The 19657-nt window shown below is 34.8% G+C and overlaps 1 protein-coding gene across 8 annotated transcripts in view; it reads left to right on the top strand.

The window, feature by feature from the left end:
• Positions 1-19657, top strand: part of LOC144836111 (chromodomain-helicase-DNA-binding protein 4-like) — a 31102-nt gene that overhangs the window by 9073 nt on the left and 2372 nt on the right. For 3 of the 8 annotated variants that reach the window (XR_013611149.1, XM_078691304.1, XM_078691300.1), the window contains 24 exons: positions 39-412; positions 681-807; positions 1149-1340; positions 1879-2015; positions 2292-2493; positions 2871-2992; positions 3301-3474; positions 3773-3914; positions 4489-4620; positions 5058-5175; positions 5580-5797; positions 5918-6068; positions 6696-7046; positions 7484-7573; positions 7778-7854; positions 8017-8150; positions 8283-8427; positions 8624-9651; positions 9882-10014; positions 10645-10840; positions 11357-11589; positions 12426-12582; positions 18161-18304; positions 19141-19215. Coding sequence is in view for 7 of the 8 variants with exons in the window: in XM_078691304.1 (XP_078547430.1) it covers positions 39-412; positions 681-807; positions 1149-1340; positions 1879-2015; positions 2292-2493; positions 2871-2992; positions 3301-3474; positions 3773-3914; positions 4489-4620; positions 5058-5175; positions 5580-5797; positions 5918-6068; positions 6696-7046; positions 7484-7573; positions 7778-7854; positions 8017-8150; positions 8283-8427; positions 8624-9651; positions 9882-10014; positions 10645-10840; positions 11357-11589; positions 12426-12582; positions 18161-18304; positions 19141-19215 (4852 nt within the window). In the remaining variant the exon portion in view is untranslated. Of the gene's footprint in view, positions 1-38; positions 413-680; positions 808-1148; positions 1341-1878; positions 2016-2291; positions 2494-2870; positions 2993-3300; positions 3475-3772; positions 3915-4488; positions 4621-5057; positions 5176-5579; positions 5798-5917; positions 6069-6695; positions 7047-7483; positions 7574-7777; positions 7855-8016; positions 8151-8282; positions 8428-8623; positions 9652-9881; positions 10015-10644; positions 10841-11356; positions 11590-12425; positions 12583-18160; positions 18305-19140; positions 19279-19657 lie in introns of all 8 variants that reach the window. The other 5 variants (XM_078691302.1, XM_078691301.1, XM_078691303.1 and 2 more) reach the window with 5 other exon arrangements.

The raw sequence follows: 19657 nt of genomic DNA, 5'->3' as shown, positions 1-19657 counted from the left end.
TTTATCTTTAATTTTATCTCTTTTTTTTCTGTCAATAGCTTGAAGTTTTTCACACCATCATGCATCGTAACTACATCCGCAAAACAGACATGGAAGAACCACCTCCGCTAGAAGATGGTGAGAGCTACGGTGGAGCGAACGACCCCAAGAAACAAGAGGCACCAAAACCAGATGATGATGTTGGAGATCCAGATCATCTGGATCTTGAGAAACGTTTCTATCGCTACGGCATCTCACCAGATTGGCTTCAGATCCAGAGGATCATCAACATGAAGACGGATCGTTCTGGTTGCAACTGGTACTTCATCAAATGGAGGATGCTGCCGTACGACCAGTGTGCTTGGGAACTGGAGGATGCCGTGCGCAAAATGCCAGATGGACAGAAACAGATAGATTATTTCTTTAATTTGAAGTAAGTATCTCCACTTTATCATGAGGTTTGTTGATGGCCTTTACCATGAGTACCGGAGTATATATAGAATATACTGACATATCATCATCATTGGTCAACTCTAGTCAATAGTGGCAGTTTACTTTATCATGAGATTTGTCGATGGCCTCTACCAAAAATTGCAATTTTGGTCAATTTTCCTATCTACTAATTATCTTAGCAATAAATTATCAAACATTTCTGTAAAAAAGGAGATTTTGCTATACTAATTTGCTTTCTTTTTTTATAGGGATCAAATTGAATCTAAAGATGGAAAGAAGAAGAAAGATAAAAAGAAGAAAAAAGATGGTGGTGTCAAAGATGACAAAGATAAGAAAAAAGAGAAGAAAGAAAAAGAAAAGTTGGAGCCTGTTGATGTAATTATTAAAATTAATTTGCATTTTATTTATTAAAAGTTCTGTCCAATTGGATCCTAGTAAATTAAAAAAAATTATTTTTGTCCATAAAAAAAAAAATTAGATATAAATTTATATTAAACTTTGGAAAGATAATTTTACATTTTACTTAAAAAATTAGACTTTATTCTATAATACTGGTGTCAAAGGTCACACAATGGTATGAGCAGAGATCTATTTGTAATAAAATGGAATTATGAGTTAGAATTGTAATTGAGAATCTGAAATTTGCATGTTACTTTAAAAACTTGATATGTTCAACTTTTCGTAAATAGCGTGAAATTTGTCCTCTTTTATTCTAGACTCGCAAAAAGTACGAGCACCAGCCGGATTTTATCACCGAGTGCGGTGGGACACTTCACGGCTACCAGCTGGAAGGCCTTAACTGGCTACGTTACTCTTGGTCTCACAAGACCGACACTATTCTAGCTGATGAGATGGGGCTTGGAAAGACGATTCAAACCATTGTGTTTTTGTACAGTTTATTTAAAGAGGTATGTGTTTGTATTAATTTTTATTATAAGGAAAAAATTATTCACCATACTATAATGATCTGTTCTAAAAAATTGTGCCCTAAAGACATGTGATTGGGTTGAATTGAGAGTTTAACCAAGTTTGCATATTCTGTTTTCCTGTTCTTTTCCTCTAAATCTGGAAAACATGCTTTTATTGAATTTGTGCCTTCTTCTTCCTTTTTTGTTCCTTCTCCTTCCACACTTTAATTTAGTTTTTTTAATGTTTTCATTTTGTTTAAATGTTCAATTGTGCCCTAAACACTTAAAAACAATTTTATTTATTGAAATGCTAGTTTAAACACATTGACAAATTATGTTTTCCTGTTCCATTTTTAAATTTAAAACAATGCTCTTTAAAAAAAATTGTGTTCCTTCTAAATACATTAATTATGGGATGTATTTTTGCTACTAGAAGCAAAAATATAATTTGTTATAGTTATTTGTATTTGTGAGTAAGCCCAAACCAAACTTCATGTTCAATAACAATGAAGAATTGTGTTATTTGTCTTTATTTTAGGGACATTCAAAAGGCCCATTCATCATTAGTGCGCCACTGTCGACCATCGTCAACTGGGAACGTGAATTTGAATACTGGGCTCCAGATTTTTATGTTGTTACATACATAGGAGATAAAGACAGCAGAGCTGTTATAAGGTGGGTGAAAATATATACAAGGATATACTAATACAACTCCTGATAGGCCGTAATCAAATTTACATAATGTACGATCAAACACCTGTAAATAGGATTTATGATTTTGTTACTTGAAAAGCGTTGCTTAGTCACGCATGTCTATGGATTTCTTACGCAGACTTAATTTCATAATTATGCTTGCTTTCATAGATCACTGTTTTTTTTTCAGATTTTTCTCTTAAATTACATTACACACTTACATTATTTAAAGCAAATAATTTTTTTTTCATTCAACAGAGAGCATGAGTTCTCGTTTGAAGACGATGCTGTAAAGGGCGGTAAGAAAGCGTACAGGATGCGCAAAGATTGCCCGGTCAAATTCCACGTTTTGTTGACCTCCTATGAACTGTGCAGCATCGATGCTGGAACGTTACAGTCCGTCGACTGGGAAGTACTGGTAGTGGACGAAGCACACAGACTCAAGAACAATCAGTCTAAGGTACTTAAGGATTGAACTGAAAGAAATCACTTTATGAGACAAAAAATGTGATGTGCCCATATATGGACATGATGATGTCGTATCACTACCATATTTGGGCACATCAAACTTTTCTTGTCAATCTAGTTTGATAGTGTAGACAAAGCTTTTTACAATAAGTTATAGGTAAATAGTAATAGTTACAAGTACCTAAAACTCTGCCAACGCTATCAAACTATTTGATAAAAAATTGTGATGTGGCCAAATATGGTAGTAATATGACATCATCATGTCCATATATGGTCACATCACATTTTTTTGTCACATAAAGTTTGATGTGTAGACAGAGCTTAAGTGTTTAACTTTAATGTAAAAATTTGCTTTGATCTTGTTTGCAGTTTTTCCGTATCCTGAGTGGTTACGCTATCCAGTCTAAACTCCTCCTTACTGGCACACCGCTTCAGAATAACCTGGAGGAGTTGTTCCATCTTCTCAACTTTATGGCTTCCTCAAAATTCAAGTAAGTATCTGTATTTGTTTTGCTTTTGTAAAAGATTAAGTATATTGACCTTATTTGGCAAGGCCATGTTCATCACTCACTGACTAAGAGAATCACCCTTTAAAATTAATATTTGAACCTTATACTGTTGAAGCTCTCTTTTTTTACCCTTTCTTTATTCAGGTGATAGCCCTATTAAGGGGACACTTTCCTGTACAACAAACACAGGGAAAATATATTTTAACACTACAATCGACCCCGATTCAGGGACACCCCCATTGAGTTTTACTGTACCAATGATATATTTGTATTTATTATTTTCTTTCCAGCAATCTTCAATTGTTCTTAGAAGAATTTGAAGATATATCAAAGGAAGACCAGATTAAAAAACTGCATGACATGTTAGGACCTCACATGTTGCGTCGACTCAAGGCAGATGTGCTTAAGAATATGCCTTCAAAGAGCGAGTTCATTGTCCGTGTTGACCTTTCACCCCTCCAAAAGTAAGTTCATGGGATTTTTTTTCTTTAATAGGGTTCTCATGGTCCCACATGCGTTTTGTCATGTGGTTAAGTGTAATTCTTGTGTGGATCCAACCAAGGCAATCTAATAACAGGGTGCTCCAGAGATCAAAGGGGGTATCTGTGGCTGTGACACGATCAGTACCACACCCCTTATGCTTGAGTGAATGTCAGGAGTGTAAGGGTTAAACATACAATGTGTTCTTCAATTTTGTAGTAGGTATACCATTGAATTATTGAATTGTACATAAATATTTATATTGCCTTTTTTTATTTACAGGAAATACTACAAGTACATCTTGACACGTAACTTTGAAGCTTTGAACACAAAAGGTAGCGGGCACCAAGTGTCACTGCTCAACATTATGATGGACCTCAAGAAATGCTGTAACCATCCCTACCTATTCCCTACAGCAGCAATGGTTAGCATTCATTGTTTTGATTTTGCAAACTTATTTATAACACACCTGTTTCTGTAGTGTATTCTTGTCATTTGATTGGTTGATTTCTTCTGTTACCACGATGCATTGCTCGGTCAGCCTTTGTAAACATTGAAAAGTGTATGATGAACTTGAAAACCAATCTGCAAAAACCAACCTGCAGGGCCAAATACCAATGCTACACAATAAGCACCTTATTTATCAATTGTTCAAAAGCTCTGTCTACACTATCAAACTATCAACAAAATGTAATATGCCCATACATGGACATGATGATGTCATATCGCTAACATATTTGGGCATATCACTACCATATTTGGGCACATCCCTGCCATATTTAGACTGTTTGATAGTGTAGACAGAGCTTACTACAAAACTATGTTTTCTACATTCAAATTGATCAAAAATTTGGTATGATAGTGTTGAACTATTACTATATAACTGCTCTACCTTCAGACTAAATCTATATTGTTGCATTTTGAATAGGCCTTGTCTTTGATATTCGTGGTTGTAGGTTGATAGTGTTTAAATCATATATATTTTCTTTAATACACAGGAAGCGCCTCGTCTGCCCAATGGTGCTTTTGAAGTGAATTCCTTGACCAAGTCTGCTGGCAAATTGACCCTACTCAGCAAGATGCTAACAAAACTCAAAGTGGATGGACATAGAGTGCTCATCTTTTCACAGGTATGGTAATAAATTCATTTCAAAATAGTTGTGTGATTTCTGAATGATTTTGTGAAGTTCTTCTTTCACAAAGATAATCATTCGCGGATGACTGATTTTGAAGGTTTCCACAATAAGCCATTGTCATGTTGCATTTGGAGTGGTAAATAAAATACAGTAGAACCCCTTCTTTTGGGACACTTTCCTGTCCAAGGCCCAGACCCAGCCAACCCCTATGAAGGCAACCCCAAATGTCTCTAAAGGTGTCCCTTTAATGGAGGTTCTACTCTGTGCCTCTTGTAGCTATGATTATGCTTAATATTGTGACAAATGATTTAGTATCCCATCGTGGAAACGAAAATAGTATATCAATGATTAGTAAATTCATTTAATCTTTTAAATTAGTTTTAATGCAGCATAAAAAGATTATTTTCCTCTTGTGTATTTTTTGTTTAAAGATGACGAAAGTTCTTGATTTACTTGAGGACTTCTGTGAAGGTGAAGGCTATAAATACGAACGTATAGATGGCGGTATTACGGGAAGTCTGCGACAAGAAGCTATTGATAGATTCAACTGTGAGTAAAAATAGTACTGGAGTATAGTTCCGTGTTACGACTTTCATACGCATGACAGTGGTTGACTCGCAATGCAGTGACTTTGTTGTTCTTACTAAATCATTGAATTAGAATGTGTTGTGAAAGTCAAATTATGCAAACATACTAATTATGCAAATGACCTATTTATGCAAAAAGCCTCATGATGCAAGCAGCTATATTATGGAAACATGCTGACAATTTAATTATACAGACAACTTAATTATGCAAACATTAACAAATTAATTATGCAGACAAGTTAATTATGCAAAACATTAACAAATTAATTATGCAGACAAGTTAATTATACAAACAAATAATTATGAAGGCAACTAAATTATGCAAACAACTTAATTATGCAAAAATGTTTCTGGTTCCTTCCACAGCACCTGGTGCTCCACAGATGGTGTTCCTCCTCTCCACCCGTGCTGGTGGTCTTGGAATCAATCTGGCAACGGCAGACACTGTGATCATCTACGATTCTGATTGGAACCCTCACAACGACATCCAAGCGTTCAGTCGTGCGCATCGTATTGGTCAATGCAACAAGGTCATGATATATAGATTTGTGACGAGATCATCCGTTGAAGAGCGTATTACACAGGTATGAGTTCTCTATTATTAATTCTATAATTAAAATTTAATTTGTTTTAAATACTATATACACCACGAAAGAGAAATTTACGCTTTATAAGTTACCATATTGTGTTATGTCATGTATTAGGTAGCAAAGAAGAAGATGATGTTGACTCACTTGGTGGTGCGGTCTGGTCTTGGAGCAGGCAGCACGAGCAAAGCTGCCATGAGTAAGAAGGAACTGGATGACATCCTGAAGTTTGGCACGGAAGAACTCTTCAAAGATGAAGATGGAAAAGGTAATATTGATAAGATGCTCTTTTTTAACCTTTATTTAGAAGCTGTATTGATACAAAGGTGCATCCAAAATACAGTGAACAGAAATATAATACAAAATATATACAACATTATACAAATATTTACTGGACTGAGGGGCATGGTAAAAAATATAGCCCAATGTGATCTGGAGGATATACTATATCCCGAGACGAAGTCATGGCAATAACTATAGACTGACGATTAACCATTCAGATGCTGTGAATTGAAAGGTGCCGGTATATAATAATGACTGCTACCTACCTTGTCATCTGCCATTTCCCTTCCTGTTCTTGTTTTACTTTCATATATTCCTTCTATCACATTTTTCAATAATCCTCCTTCCCTATCCTTCCAATCCATTGACTATTAGTTAATTTAATTATATACAAATATAAGGGTAAGAATAGTTGTTTAACTGTTAAGGCAAGGCCATTCCAATCCAATAATTTGGAGACAGGCATTTTATCCACTTTTTTAATATCTATGATGGGTAGTGTGTAAGTACCTTGGGTAAACCGGAAAAATGAATAATGAACTTGGTTTCTTCATATTTTCTCATTCTATTTATTTCTATAAATAAATACATTATCTTATGTCTTTATTTTCAGACGAAGAAACTGTTATCCGTTGGGACGAGAAGGCAGTTGCTGATCTTCTTGATCGTGACAAAGAGGTGAAAGAAGAAGACGACGACGAAGAGGAAGAGAAGGAGTGGGGAGCCAATGAATACCTGAGCTCTTTCAAAGTGGCAAGCTACACCACTAAACAAGAGGAAGAGTCTGATGAAGAAGAGACAGAGGTTATCAAGCAAGAGCTGGAGCCTTCGGATCCAGCCTACTGGGAAAAGCTGCTCCGCCATCATTACGAACAACAGCAAGAAGATTTGGCACGTACCCTTGGAAAGGGAAAGAGGATCCGGAAGCAAGTGAACTACAACGATGGGGCACAGGGAGACGCTGGTAATTTGTTTTAATTATATTTTCATTCAAACTCGTATTTAGGTTGCTTCATTTTAATCATCTAACATTAAACCTTCTGTTTTAACAATGTTATTAGGCTACCATTGCGTTATACAGACCCACATCAATGTCTGTGCATGCCCATAAATTAATTTCTGCTCTGATAGCTTCTGCAACTACTGTCATTTACTATCACTATGGAGATTATATAAACAAGAAATATTTATTTAAAAAAACGCTGCTCAACTTTTTTAACACAACAGTTTTAATTTTACAGATTTTGTTTATAGTCTTCTATGGCTCATTATCATTAAAGATATATTGCCAACCCATATCAACATCCCCCCCCCCCCACCACAAACTTGGAATAGGCCAATTCTGTTTTTATTTTTCACAGTATTTTTATTACTCTTACAAATATTGAATTTATTTTTCAGCATGGGATGACAAACTGAGTGACTACAACAGTGACTATTCAGTACACACAGACGAAGAGGAAGATGAAGACTTTGATGAAAAGTCAGAGCGTAAGTAGATAATGATGACCTAGCCTATAGTGATGTCATATCACTACTATATTTGGGCATATCACTACCATATTGGGGCATATCACAGTTTTTTTGTCAAACTAGTTGAATAGTGTCGACAGAACTTTATATTCTTGAAGATAACAAATTGTATGAAAATGTTTTATCTTCTGTATAATTTTGTATAAAATAATTCTTTTGTAGTTCGACGTAGCAGAAGACAGGAGAGAGACAAAGATAAGTTGCCGCCTCTATTGGCAAGAGTTGGTGGTAGTATTGAGGTAAATACAATCATTGATTTTACATTGCATTTAACAGTATGAACAACTCCCATATATGGAAACTATGACGTCATATCACTACCATATTATTTTTTTTTTCAAACTAGTTGTAGACAGAGCCTTAGAAATGCTTTAATTTTCACACATAAATGTGTTTTTTAGGTATTGGGATTCAATGCTCGACAACGTAAGGCTTTCCTAAATGCTATTATGCGATGGGGCATGCCACCCCAAGATCCTTTCAACTCACAGTGGATGGTTCGTGATTTACGCGGAAAGCCAGAAAAACATTTCAAGTAAGTAAATTTTGTTATGGCGTTAACTCAAAAACAATAATGTTCATAACAAATTTAGAAAAAATGAAAAGAAAAAAAATCTTTAAAAACAGTTAAATTATTAATGATTTTTTCATATTTTATAATTGACAGAGCTTACGTGTCGCTGTTTATGCGTCATCTGTGTGAACCTGGTTCAGACAACACTGAAACATTTTCTGATGGCGTACCACGAGAAGGCTTGTCACGACAACATGTGTTGACCAGGATTGGCGTTATGAGTCTTATCAGAAAGAAGGTATGTTGTGTTCATTATGCTTTTAAAATTGTCTTGTGAGCATCCAACCTTTTCCTAAATATCCTTATTGAACATGCTTCATAAAAAAAACATGTACGTATTCATGAATGGTTTAACGTAAAGAATTGTATACAGATAGTTAATATAAAAACCAGATGAAAAAAATGTTTCTTAATTTTTATTTTCATATTTTTAGGTTCTAGAATTTGAACCAGTTAATGGAAAAATAAGTTTACCAGGATCAGTGGATGTCAATGCTTTGAATGTCAAGCTAGGCTCGCGCCAATCTTCAGCAACGCCATCACCTGTGCCGACTCCAAAGAATGTTGGTTCACCAGCAGTCAATGCAGACACCAAGACTAAGGTTGAAAATCTTAAAGATGAAGCCAAGTCAGAGGCAGCCTCACCAGCTCCAGGCTCTCCAGCAGTGGATGCTGCAAAAGAAGAGGCAAAATCGTCTGCAAGTTCTCCAGCACCAGACACTAAAAAAACTGATGAAGGTGAAGTCAAAGAAAAGGCAGAGGAAGAGGGAAATGAAAAGGAAGAAAAGAAAGATGTAGTGGAACCTGAGAAAGAAGCACAGCAACCTGAAGATAAGAAAGCTGATGAGAAAGAAGAGAAAATGGAAACTGATGCTAAACCAGATAAAGAAGAATCAAATGAAGAAAAAAAAGATGAAGGAACTGAGAAGGAAGAAAAGATGGAAGTTGATCCAGCTAAAGAAGAAAAGAATGAAGAGAAGGAGGCAGAAATTGCACAGAAGGAGGGAGAAGAAAAGAAGTCTGAAGAATCAAAGGAAGAGAATAAGGAAACTGCAGCTGAAGCAAAGGAAACTGTAGACCAAGAGAAGAAAACAGAAGACCAAGAGAAGAAAACAGAAGACCAAGAGAAGAAAACAGAAGACAAGGAAAAACAGGAAGAAAAGAAGGGTGAAAAGGAAGAAGAGAATGAAGGCAAGAAAGAGGAAAAAGCAGAGAAAGCTGGTGATGCAACAAAGACAGTTGACGTAAAAGAAGAAAAGAAAGAAGTAAAAGATGAAGATAAAGTTGTGAAGGAGGAGAAAAAGGACGATAAGACGTTTGTGTTCAATATTGCTGATGGCGGCTTCACAGAACTGCACACTCTCTGGTTGAATGAAGAAAGAGCTGCCAAGAGTTCCGGTGACAGAGGTGATGAGATCTGGCACAGAAAGCATGACTTCTGGCTGCTGAGTGGCATTGTAAAGTATCCTTTTGTGTAATGAATAATGTGCTTGTTATCAGATAATACAGGTGTACAAACAATGTTATAGTGCCTTTAGTGCACAAAGTTTTTATGAACTGTGCTTTATAGTACTGTAGGATGAAAATCTTGTTGTTATACAGGCACTTGTAGGAGTGCAAACCATCATGGTTTTAAAGCCTTTTTAGGAAAAGTACATTATTATATTATAGCTTCCTTGACCGCGTTTGTAGACATGGATATGGACGTTGGCAGGACATTCAAAATGACCAGTGCTACATACTGATCAATGAACCTTTCAAAGTGGACGTTGGAAAGGGAAATTACCTTGAGATGAAAAACAAGTTTCTTGCAAGAAGATTTAAGGTAAGATAATAATAATAATAGTTCATTCTTATATAGCGCATACAAGCAAGCTCTCTAAGCGCTGAACATTATTACCCCAGTCATTTTTTGGACCAAACACGTATGGAAACATGCTTCCATAATGCAGCTAGTAATCAGCGCAAAGTTGTGTCTTGATCTAACCGGGTACCCATTTATACACCTGGGTGGAGAGAGGCAAGCGTAAGTAAAGTGTCTTGCCTAAGGATACAAGCAATGCGGCGAGAGTTGGATTCGAACCTCGGTCTCACGATCAGTAGTCCAACGTCCAACACCCTGCGCCACACGCCCTTACAAGATGAGATACTATTTAAGTTAGTTTTGACCTTGGTAATCTAGTGAGTGTGGTGTTATTCCACTGGGCAGGTGGTACTGCATGGACCTAGACAAAGATACAGTAGGTCCACTAAATTTGGCTTGGGCAAGCTATGTTTAGGTATAGCATTGGTAGCTTAGGCCTAGCCTACATTTCTTGAATGAAAGCTGGCATCATAGTGATGGGACCTAGGCCCTAACCTAATCAGTGCAAATCGAAAAGTCGTTGCGTCCATCCATGAGTACTCTTCACAATCACTTCCACAATTCATTTAATTTACAATTTGTATTCTACAGCTTCTTGAGCAAGCTCTTGTTATTGAAGAGCAACTACGACGTGCAGCTTACTTGAACCTTACCCAGGACCCCAACCACCCGGCCATGGCTTTAAATGCCCGTTTCGCTGAAGTTGAATGCCTTGCTGAAAGCCATCAACATCTCTCCAAGGAGAGCCTGGCTGGCAATAAGCCAGCTAATGCTGTACTGCACAAAGGTAAATTTATTTACCTGCCTATCATTTTTAATACAGTAGAACCTCTATTAAGGGACTCCTCAGAACCCACCAAATGAACCTTGGCTCCCACAGGGATGCAGTGCAAGGACATAATTGTAACGTAAGAAAGTTAACAATTCAAATAATAATTGGTTGTGTTTAAATCCTTGTGGTGCGTCCTAGTGGGAATCAAGCATTAATAGAAATGTCCCCTAAATAGAGGTTTGCTGGAAATTTTAACATATATTGCCTTTGTTCATTTCACAGGAAAGTTTCCCCTGAATAGGAGGGGTTTCTACTTTAACTTGATTAAATTTTGCCTGTGCTTTCAAATCTATCATTTAGGTGGTTGAAGCCAATTAACATTCCAGATTGATTTGGCATCTTCTTCTGGTCTTCTTTTAGAATATCTTTACCAAATTAATGTGTTTTGTCTTTTTTATACACTTGTGGACACGTCTCTATGTCTTATAAATGTATACAAATCTGGTTAAAATATTTTTGTTTTATCATCAGTGTTGAACCAACTGGAGGAGCTCCTAAGCGACATGAAATCAGATGTAGCCCGTCTTCCGGCCACGCTGTCTCGTATTCCACCAGTAGCAGCAAGACTCCAAATGACAGAGCGCAACATCCTTAGCAGACTTGCCACAAGAGACTCTGCATCCAAGACTCTTGCTCAGTCCCAGCAGCCATCCCAAGCTGCTGCAGCTCCCCCTCCACAACCGGTAGCTGCACATTCATCAGAGGTAAGAGTCACTTATGGTCACAATGCTAAACTATAGTGAATTCAAATCCAATCAAAGGTCAAAGGCTATCCAACCTATGAAACATTTCCCAAAGATTTTTTTTTTATTTTAATTATTTTAATACAACACCGTAAATCTTCTAATTGTTTCTAATTGTAACCCTGGGTTATTATTCTTTGATTGTTACTATTAGAAAGGGGAGGGGGGTGTTACTATTAGAGTAGTGGGTTACTATTACTAATTGTAAATTAGGCACTTGAAAATAGTAACTACCCCAAATATTCCGGTCAGCAAATCATAGCAAAATAATAAAACGGTACGAATAAACAAATTTGTTTGAACTCGTAACTTTATTTTATAAACTCAAAAACACTCAATCCTCCCCCACTCCCGAGATCAACACGCATTATCTCCTTATTTTCAAAATACTCTATCCTCTATCACAAAGGGGGATTTACATTCTGAGCAATACTTGAGCAAGTCACTGAAAAAACAGTGTGCATGGTTACCAAAAATAAACTTGCTTAATTGCATAAATAGGTTGAAGAGCGTAGTGTAGCTCGGTGGTTAAAGTGCTTGCTTTCCGATCCCAAGGTTCAATCCTGACCTAGTGCCTGGGTTGTAAATCATTCTTTCAACTTTACTCCCTAAGCCTCAAATGAGACTTGATTTTTTTAAACACGATACATTATTAAATAGTTTATCCATCTGGTAATTGGTACTTGTTGAGTTACTCGCTGTTAGATGTAGAATAATTTTTGCATCGTCCTTTATTGTTAAAATTGTTTTCTGTTGAATATGTATGTCAAATATGGCTCTTCTGTTATTATCTACAGTCGGCTCAATCAAGCCAGCACCAACATGGCTCTTTCAGTTCTCAAAATCCTTACGCATCGTACAAAGCTAACAGTAGTTTTGGAGGCAGTTTTGCTACCAACTACACAATGTACAGACCATCCAGCCAATATGGAAACCAGTATACTAACAAAAAGAGTAAGTTATTTTACATTGTTTTATTTCTTTATTAAAATAACATTTTGAAAGTATATATTTTTAGTTATTAATATGCATGATATGCAAATGTTTGATTTGAATATTTTAGTTCTGTTGATGTGGATTGGTTAACAATTATTAACATAATATAATACTAAATTTGAAGTATGTCTGTCAAAATACCATCAGTATATCGTTATCATTTTTGGCAAAATATCAAAATTGTCACTTTATCACATCATTTTTAATATAATATACAGTAGAACCATTTTTGGGACCCAATAAAGTGCTTTGTGGGGGTGTCCCCTAAATAAAGGTTTGCCATAGTGTTAAAACATATATTGCCGCCTGTTTTTACACATAAAGTGTCCCCTTAATAGAGGTTTCCCAAAGGAGGGGAACTACTGTATAACTGTTTCAATATGCCATTATTATACCATTATCATTTTCAGCATCATATCAATATCGCTATATTGATATCATTTTTAATATATAGAGTTCTGCGGTGCTGACGTCACGACGGTAGGTGGCGCTGCGTGGTCAGGTCACCAATGGTTTAGAATAGGCTTATTGAAGTAGTCATTTTAAAACTTAATAATTTTCAATAAAAACAAACTAAAATTTCAAAAGATCACTAAATATTTGTTTTTAATGATCTATTTATTCTGCAACTACAGTTTAAGTTAAAAAAAATCAAGCCAAGATACATAATTTGATAGAAATACAGATCTATACAGTTTATCAACATAGTAGCATTGAACGCATTTTTTGGTTTGCTTGCAACCTTGCAGCGCCCTCTGTCGTTGTGACGTCACACCGCAGAACTCTATAGATATCTTAATATTCTTTTCAGCATCATATCATTGTCACTATCACTATCATCGTATCACTTTCCATGGTTTCTCATCACCATCATGTTTTATCATTACATATATTAACTAAATATACCAGCTTATCAAATATTTTATACTTTGCCAACACCAATTACGCCTGGTCATTCTTTTGGATTTCATAAAGTAGTAAGTTATCTTACCTTTAATCACATCATTAACAGTATTTAATCATTAAAATGAGTACTAGAAAGAGTAAAAAATCGGCCGATCCAACGCCTACAACCGACTCAATTGAAACTGCCGCTACTACAAATGACACGTCAGCACAAATAAATGCCCTTCGTAGTGAGCTCCAGAAATTTGCAGCTGATATTAACTCAAAAATTGACAATGGAATTAAATCAATTAAAGATAATCAACAGGTATTGATCAACAGAATGGAAGAAATAGAAAATAAACAATCTGTTATGGAAAAATCACTGGAATTTGTTTCGGAAAATACAACTGAAATAAAAACGGAAGTGACTGGACTGGAGGCTAGCGTCACTTCAATTGAAGCGGAACTGAAAGAAAAGGGTGACAGAATCAGCGTTTTGGAAAAGGAATTACTCAAAATGGAAAGATATAGTAGGAGTTTCAATCTAAGATTTGGAGGCATCCCAGAAAAGGAAGGAGAAAATCCGATAGATGAAATATCAAATTTAATAGATAATGAACTTGACTTAGCAGGCGTTACCATTGAAAACGCACACAGAACGGGTAGGCCTAAAACCGGATCGCAAACAACAGTTCCCAGACACATAATAGCGAAATTTCTATACAGACCGCAAAGGTTCTCTATCCTATCAAAGGCTAAAAAAATAAAGAAAAAAAGCTTTTATGTCATGGAAGACCTACCCCTATCTGATGTGAAAAAAAAACATCAACTAAAGGATGTAATGTCGAAGGCATATCTAGCAGGCAAGCACCCGTCTTTTCGTAACGGCACATTGTATATAGATGGAATGCCGTATCGTGAATAGTCCTAATGACGCAATCAGAATGTAATTTGAATAGCTATTCAAGTATTTATCGCACATTGACACGTAGGCCTATTTTATATAATCGTATATTCTACCTTTAGAAGGCCTAGTAGACGTGTGCATTGCGTTTTTTTTTTATGTACATATACGAGAATCCATTATGTTATGTTGGACCTTCATGGACCTGATTATTTGGCGGAGCAAAGAAGCAAAGAAATTGACTATTTATTTATAATACTTACTTTGTAATGAACTTGCATATATGTATTCATATTTTTATTAATTATGTATGTATATTTATTTATTTATGTTTTATTTATTTTACTTATTTTTTTGCGTCATGTACATTATATATAATATTAATTGTTCAACTGTATAATGATTGATAGTGTAACTTCGAATCTACCTAACTTTAATCCGTTAACTCACAACCTTGATAATTTTGATGAGCAGTCAGCAGATTTAATCGATCAATTAAACTCGAGATCAACTACTCTTGATAACTGCTCATATTATGATTGTGACAAGTTTAATTCAACCTTCACAAATGATTCCAATACTAGCCTTTCCCTTTTTCATCTGAACATTAGAAGTATTAAAACTAAAGTAGACCCACTCATACGTCTGTTAGACAATTTAAGCATTGATTTCTCAATAGTAGGTCTCTCAGAGACATGGCTACATGATAACTCGCCAACTCCCTCCTTACATAATTATACTTTTTTCTCTAAAAATAGGTCAACTAGAATTGGTGGTGGTGTTGCTTTATTTGTTCATAAGGATATAAATGTTAAAATCAGACATGACATCTTGCTTCCTCTGCCTTATGAATCTCTATTCATTGAACTTAGTAACCATAACAAAAAATCTACTGTTGTCGGTATAATATACCGTCCACCTGGAAGTTGTATTGACCATTTTTCTGAATCACTAGACAGTGTTCTAAGTAAAATTGATTCTGAAAATAAGAAGTGTCACATTATGGGGGATATAAATATTGATCTAATTAAATATCATAATCATCACAGCACTGGAAATTATCTTGATCTACTTCTTTCACATTCTTTTTATCCCACTATATCGAAACCTACCAGAATAACTACAACAACTGCCTCTCTAATTGATCACTTTTATACCAACCAAACTCATTCTAATATTTCCTCCGGTGTTCTTATTACAGATATTTCTGACCATCTTCCCATTTTTCAACTTATTCATGATGACCAATGCCATTATAACAAGCCTACTGATAGACAGTCTCCCCGCATACAGGATGTTAATGCCTTTTGTAATGACATCATAAACGAAGATTGGTCTGAAATTTATAACGCCACACCTAATCTCGCTTTTGACACATTTTTATTAAAATTCTATAATATACATGATAAACATACCACCTATAAATCTGTACCCAAAACTAAAATGTCTAAACAACCATGGATGTCGCCTGGTCTTAGAAAATGTAGTAAAAAAAAGCAAAAATTATACAAAAAATTTATTTTATCACAAGATCCTAATCGCAAACTAACATACACAAAATATAACAATATGTTTAATAAGCTTTGCCGCACTGCAAAAAAGAATTATTTTTCTTTACAATTTGACACGGTCAAAGGCAATCTTAAAAAAACCTGGTCCATTATTAATTCTGTTTTATCCCCTAATAAGTCAAGTCGAAACTATCCCAAACAACTTACAATAAATGACAATACCATTACATCTGAAATAGATATTTGTAATCAATTTAATAAATATTTTTCTCAAATTGGCACTTCACTTAAAAATTCAATGCCAGATTCCTTAATTAATCCAAAATCATATCTTCCTGATCCCCTTCTCCATTCTTTCTTTATAAATCCTGTAACTGAACATGAAGTGATGATAATTATAAATGGTCTTGATCCAAAGAAAGGAGGTGGCGATGATAGAGTTACACCATACGTTATTAAATTGATTTCTCCATTCATTATTAATCACCTTACGTTCTGTATTAATTCATCTTTTTCTTCAGGTAGTTTTCCCAATTATTTAAAGTTAGCAAAAGTTATTCCAATTTTTAAGAAAGGTAGACAAGATATAGTTTCAAATTACAGACCCATTTCACTACTTAGTACCTTTTCCAAAATCATTGAAAAATTAATGTACTCCCGTCTCTATGAGTTCCTGGATTGCAATAACGTACTCTTTGCTCATCAATATGGTTTTCGTAAATCTCATTCCACTTCACATGCAATCCTTGATCTCATAAATAATGTAACAAACTCCTTTGAAAAAAGACAATTTTTGTTATCTGTCTTTGTCGACTTATCCAAGGCCTTCGATATTATAGATCACCATATACTTATTAATAAACTTAACAATTATGGAATCAGGGGTATTACCTTAAACTGGTTTCGTAGTTACTTAAGTATGAGGAAGCAATATGTCTCGTTTGGTAATTGTATATCACCAGAGGAGGAGATGACATGTGGGGTGCCACAAGGATCGGTCCTTGGCCCTCTCCTTTTTTTAATTTACGTAAATGACTTATCCAGAGTCAGTGACACCCTCCATGTCATCTCCTTTGCTGATGACACTACACTATTTTTTTCTCATTCTGATTTAAAAGTTTTATTTTCTATAGTTAATAATGAATTGTCAAAATATAATGACTGGTTCATCTCAAATAAACTCCTTATAAACTCCATGAAAACCAATTACATTCTTTTTCATACACAACGTCAATCGTTAGACCTTACTGATTACAATATATTTATTAATGGAGATAACATTAAACAAACATCAGAGACTATGTTCCTTGGTGTTTTAATCCAGGAAAACTTGAGATGGACCAGTCATCAGAATCATATTGCAAATAAAATTTCTAAAACAATTGGGATTATAAATAATCTTAAGCACACTTTTCCCCGGCGTATCCTTCTTTCATTATATAATTCTTTAATTTTACCTCATCTTTATTATTGTAACATTATTTGGGCTGCTGACTATCCATCACATCTCGATAAACTTAATAAGCTGATTAAGCGTGCTATTAGAAATATTACTTTTACATCTCGCATTACTCCATCTGAACCTTTATTTTATGAACTTAAGTTACTGAAGTTAGGTGATATACATAAATTGCAAAGTGCCTCTTTTGTCTTTCAATATTTTTCTAACAATCTTCCTTCTCCCATGATGAATTTATTTAACACTGCTGATTTCAACCATGGTCATAATTTAAGAAGTACTGTTCATAAGTTTCAGTTAACTATTCCTTTTGTAAGATTAACTAGTTCTTCCCACTTTATTTATGTTTCTGGCCCTTTAATTTGGAATCAATTAGATACTAGTATTGTTAACTCTTCCTCTCTCCCAACTTTTCGTAAAAAACTTAAAAGTAATTTGTTATCATTGTACTCAAACTAGACCTTCAAACTGTTTTTGTCATGACTTTTTTATTTTATTTAATAATTATATACAAATGTATTTTTTTCTTTTGTTTATGGGTCTTGCGTGACAAGTATTCTCTTCTTGCAAGATCCTCTATTAATGGTATTTTTTGTATTTTCTCATTATAAATTATCATTCTTTTTTATTGTATTGTTATACCATTGATAGAAACTAATAAATGTACTATATTATATTATATTATCAGTTTCATTGTATGTAGTAGTCCATACCCTACTATCTGCATCTGCTCATTTTTACATGGGAAAAACTTGTTCCGTTTGCTAACCACAGGTGCACAGCCTGTACCCCAGGGTAATGTGCAGGTGTTACCAGGCTCTAGCCAACCACAGGTGGTGAAATCACATCAACCATCTACAAGCAACTATTATTCAACAATGCTGAGTAATGCGTCCAGTGCCATCTCAAACTCAAAAGGTAAACACAGTAGAACTCCTGTTAAGGGGACAACTTCGGGACCCAATAAAGGATTCACTTAATAATAGGGGGTGGGGGGGGCATCCAGGGTTTTGTATTTATTTGACAATGGAGCACTATTACTCACAAGCCAGAAATCACATTTTAGTTTTGGTCTCGGCAAAAGATTTTCTTAAATTATGCAGTGGCGGATCCTGGATTTTGAAATAGAGATCTATCTCAACTGCCCCTGCATTATGAGTACCAAATGGTCTCCTATTTTTTTCTAAAGGTCCAATTTTTATTGAAACTCAACTAAAACCTTGGGGTCCCCAGAATATTGGCCGGACATAGTATTAAAACATTAAGTAACTCGTTAATAAGGGTGTCCAATTGGAGGGGTTCTACTGCAATTATCTGTAATCTATAATATCAATACATCATCAGGAAAAGAATAAAACAATTCAACAAACTTACTATACTAGTTTGATTAGACGAATATTTTAGTGATATCCAGCACTGTCTTCAGCGGAGTTTTTAGGAGATTATCAATTTTGGAAAGTCCTCTTCTTTTCCCATGTCTACTACTAACATGTATAAGAACATTCATTATCAATATTTTATGGTTTCTGAAACAAATAACACTTACCACCGAATGCATGAATGAGTTTTAGCTTTAAATATGTATTGTCCCCCAAAAAACGTGAAAAATGAAGATTAATAATATCAGACTTTAAATTTTGCAGTTTTTATAAAGTTATTCACTTCTGTAAAAAATAAAAATATTATTTCACTTATAAAAAGACAAAAGAAACGTTTAATTAAATACGTACAATTTCTTTTCTTCTCTTTTATAGGTTCACATTCAACAAAAGTAATCCCACCTGTAGCTCATCAAAGCTCAAGTAAATCTAGCAGCGAAGGAGGCTTAGGTGGGTCATCTCAACCCAAGTAGTTCACTACTACTACTCCATCGTTCATAAGGTGCTTGGCTTGTAAGCTTAATACTTTACCTAATATCTTTATTTAATAATTCTCCATGTTGCATAGCTACGAAAGGGCTCATACAGGAAAGTCATGGAAAATTTTGCTTTCAATTAAATAGAAGGGGAAAAAAAAAAATCTTATATAGGACATTTTGTACAATTATTTCGCTTTACTATAATTTTCTATCCTTTCACATAAAATTGTTCAAAATAAACGTATTAAAAGAAGAAAACTTCCTTTTTAATTGGACACCATTGTTCAAAAGTTAAGAAAATAAACATATAACTCATAAGAAGAAGGAATTTAATTGGAAACCATTTTTAAAAAGTTATCGAAATAAACGTATAAGAAGAAGAAACTCTCTTTTTTATTTGGACACCATTTATT

The sequence above is a fragment of the Antedon bifida genome, chromosome 2, assembly GCF_963402885.1.
Source record: "Antedon bifida chromosome 2, ecAntBifi1.1, whole genome shotgun sequence".
Lineage (NCBI taxonomy): Eukaryota > Metazoa > Echinodermata > Crinoidea > Comatulida > Antedonidae > Antedon > Antedon bifida.
The sequence above is the reverse complement of the archived record's forward strand: the minus strand, read 5'-3'. Positions and strand labels throughout refer to the sequence as shown.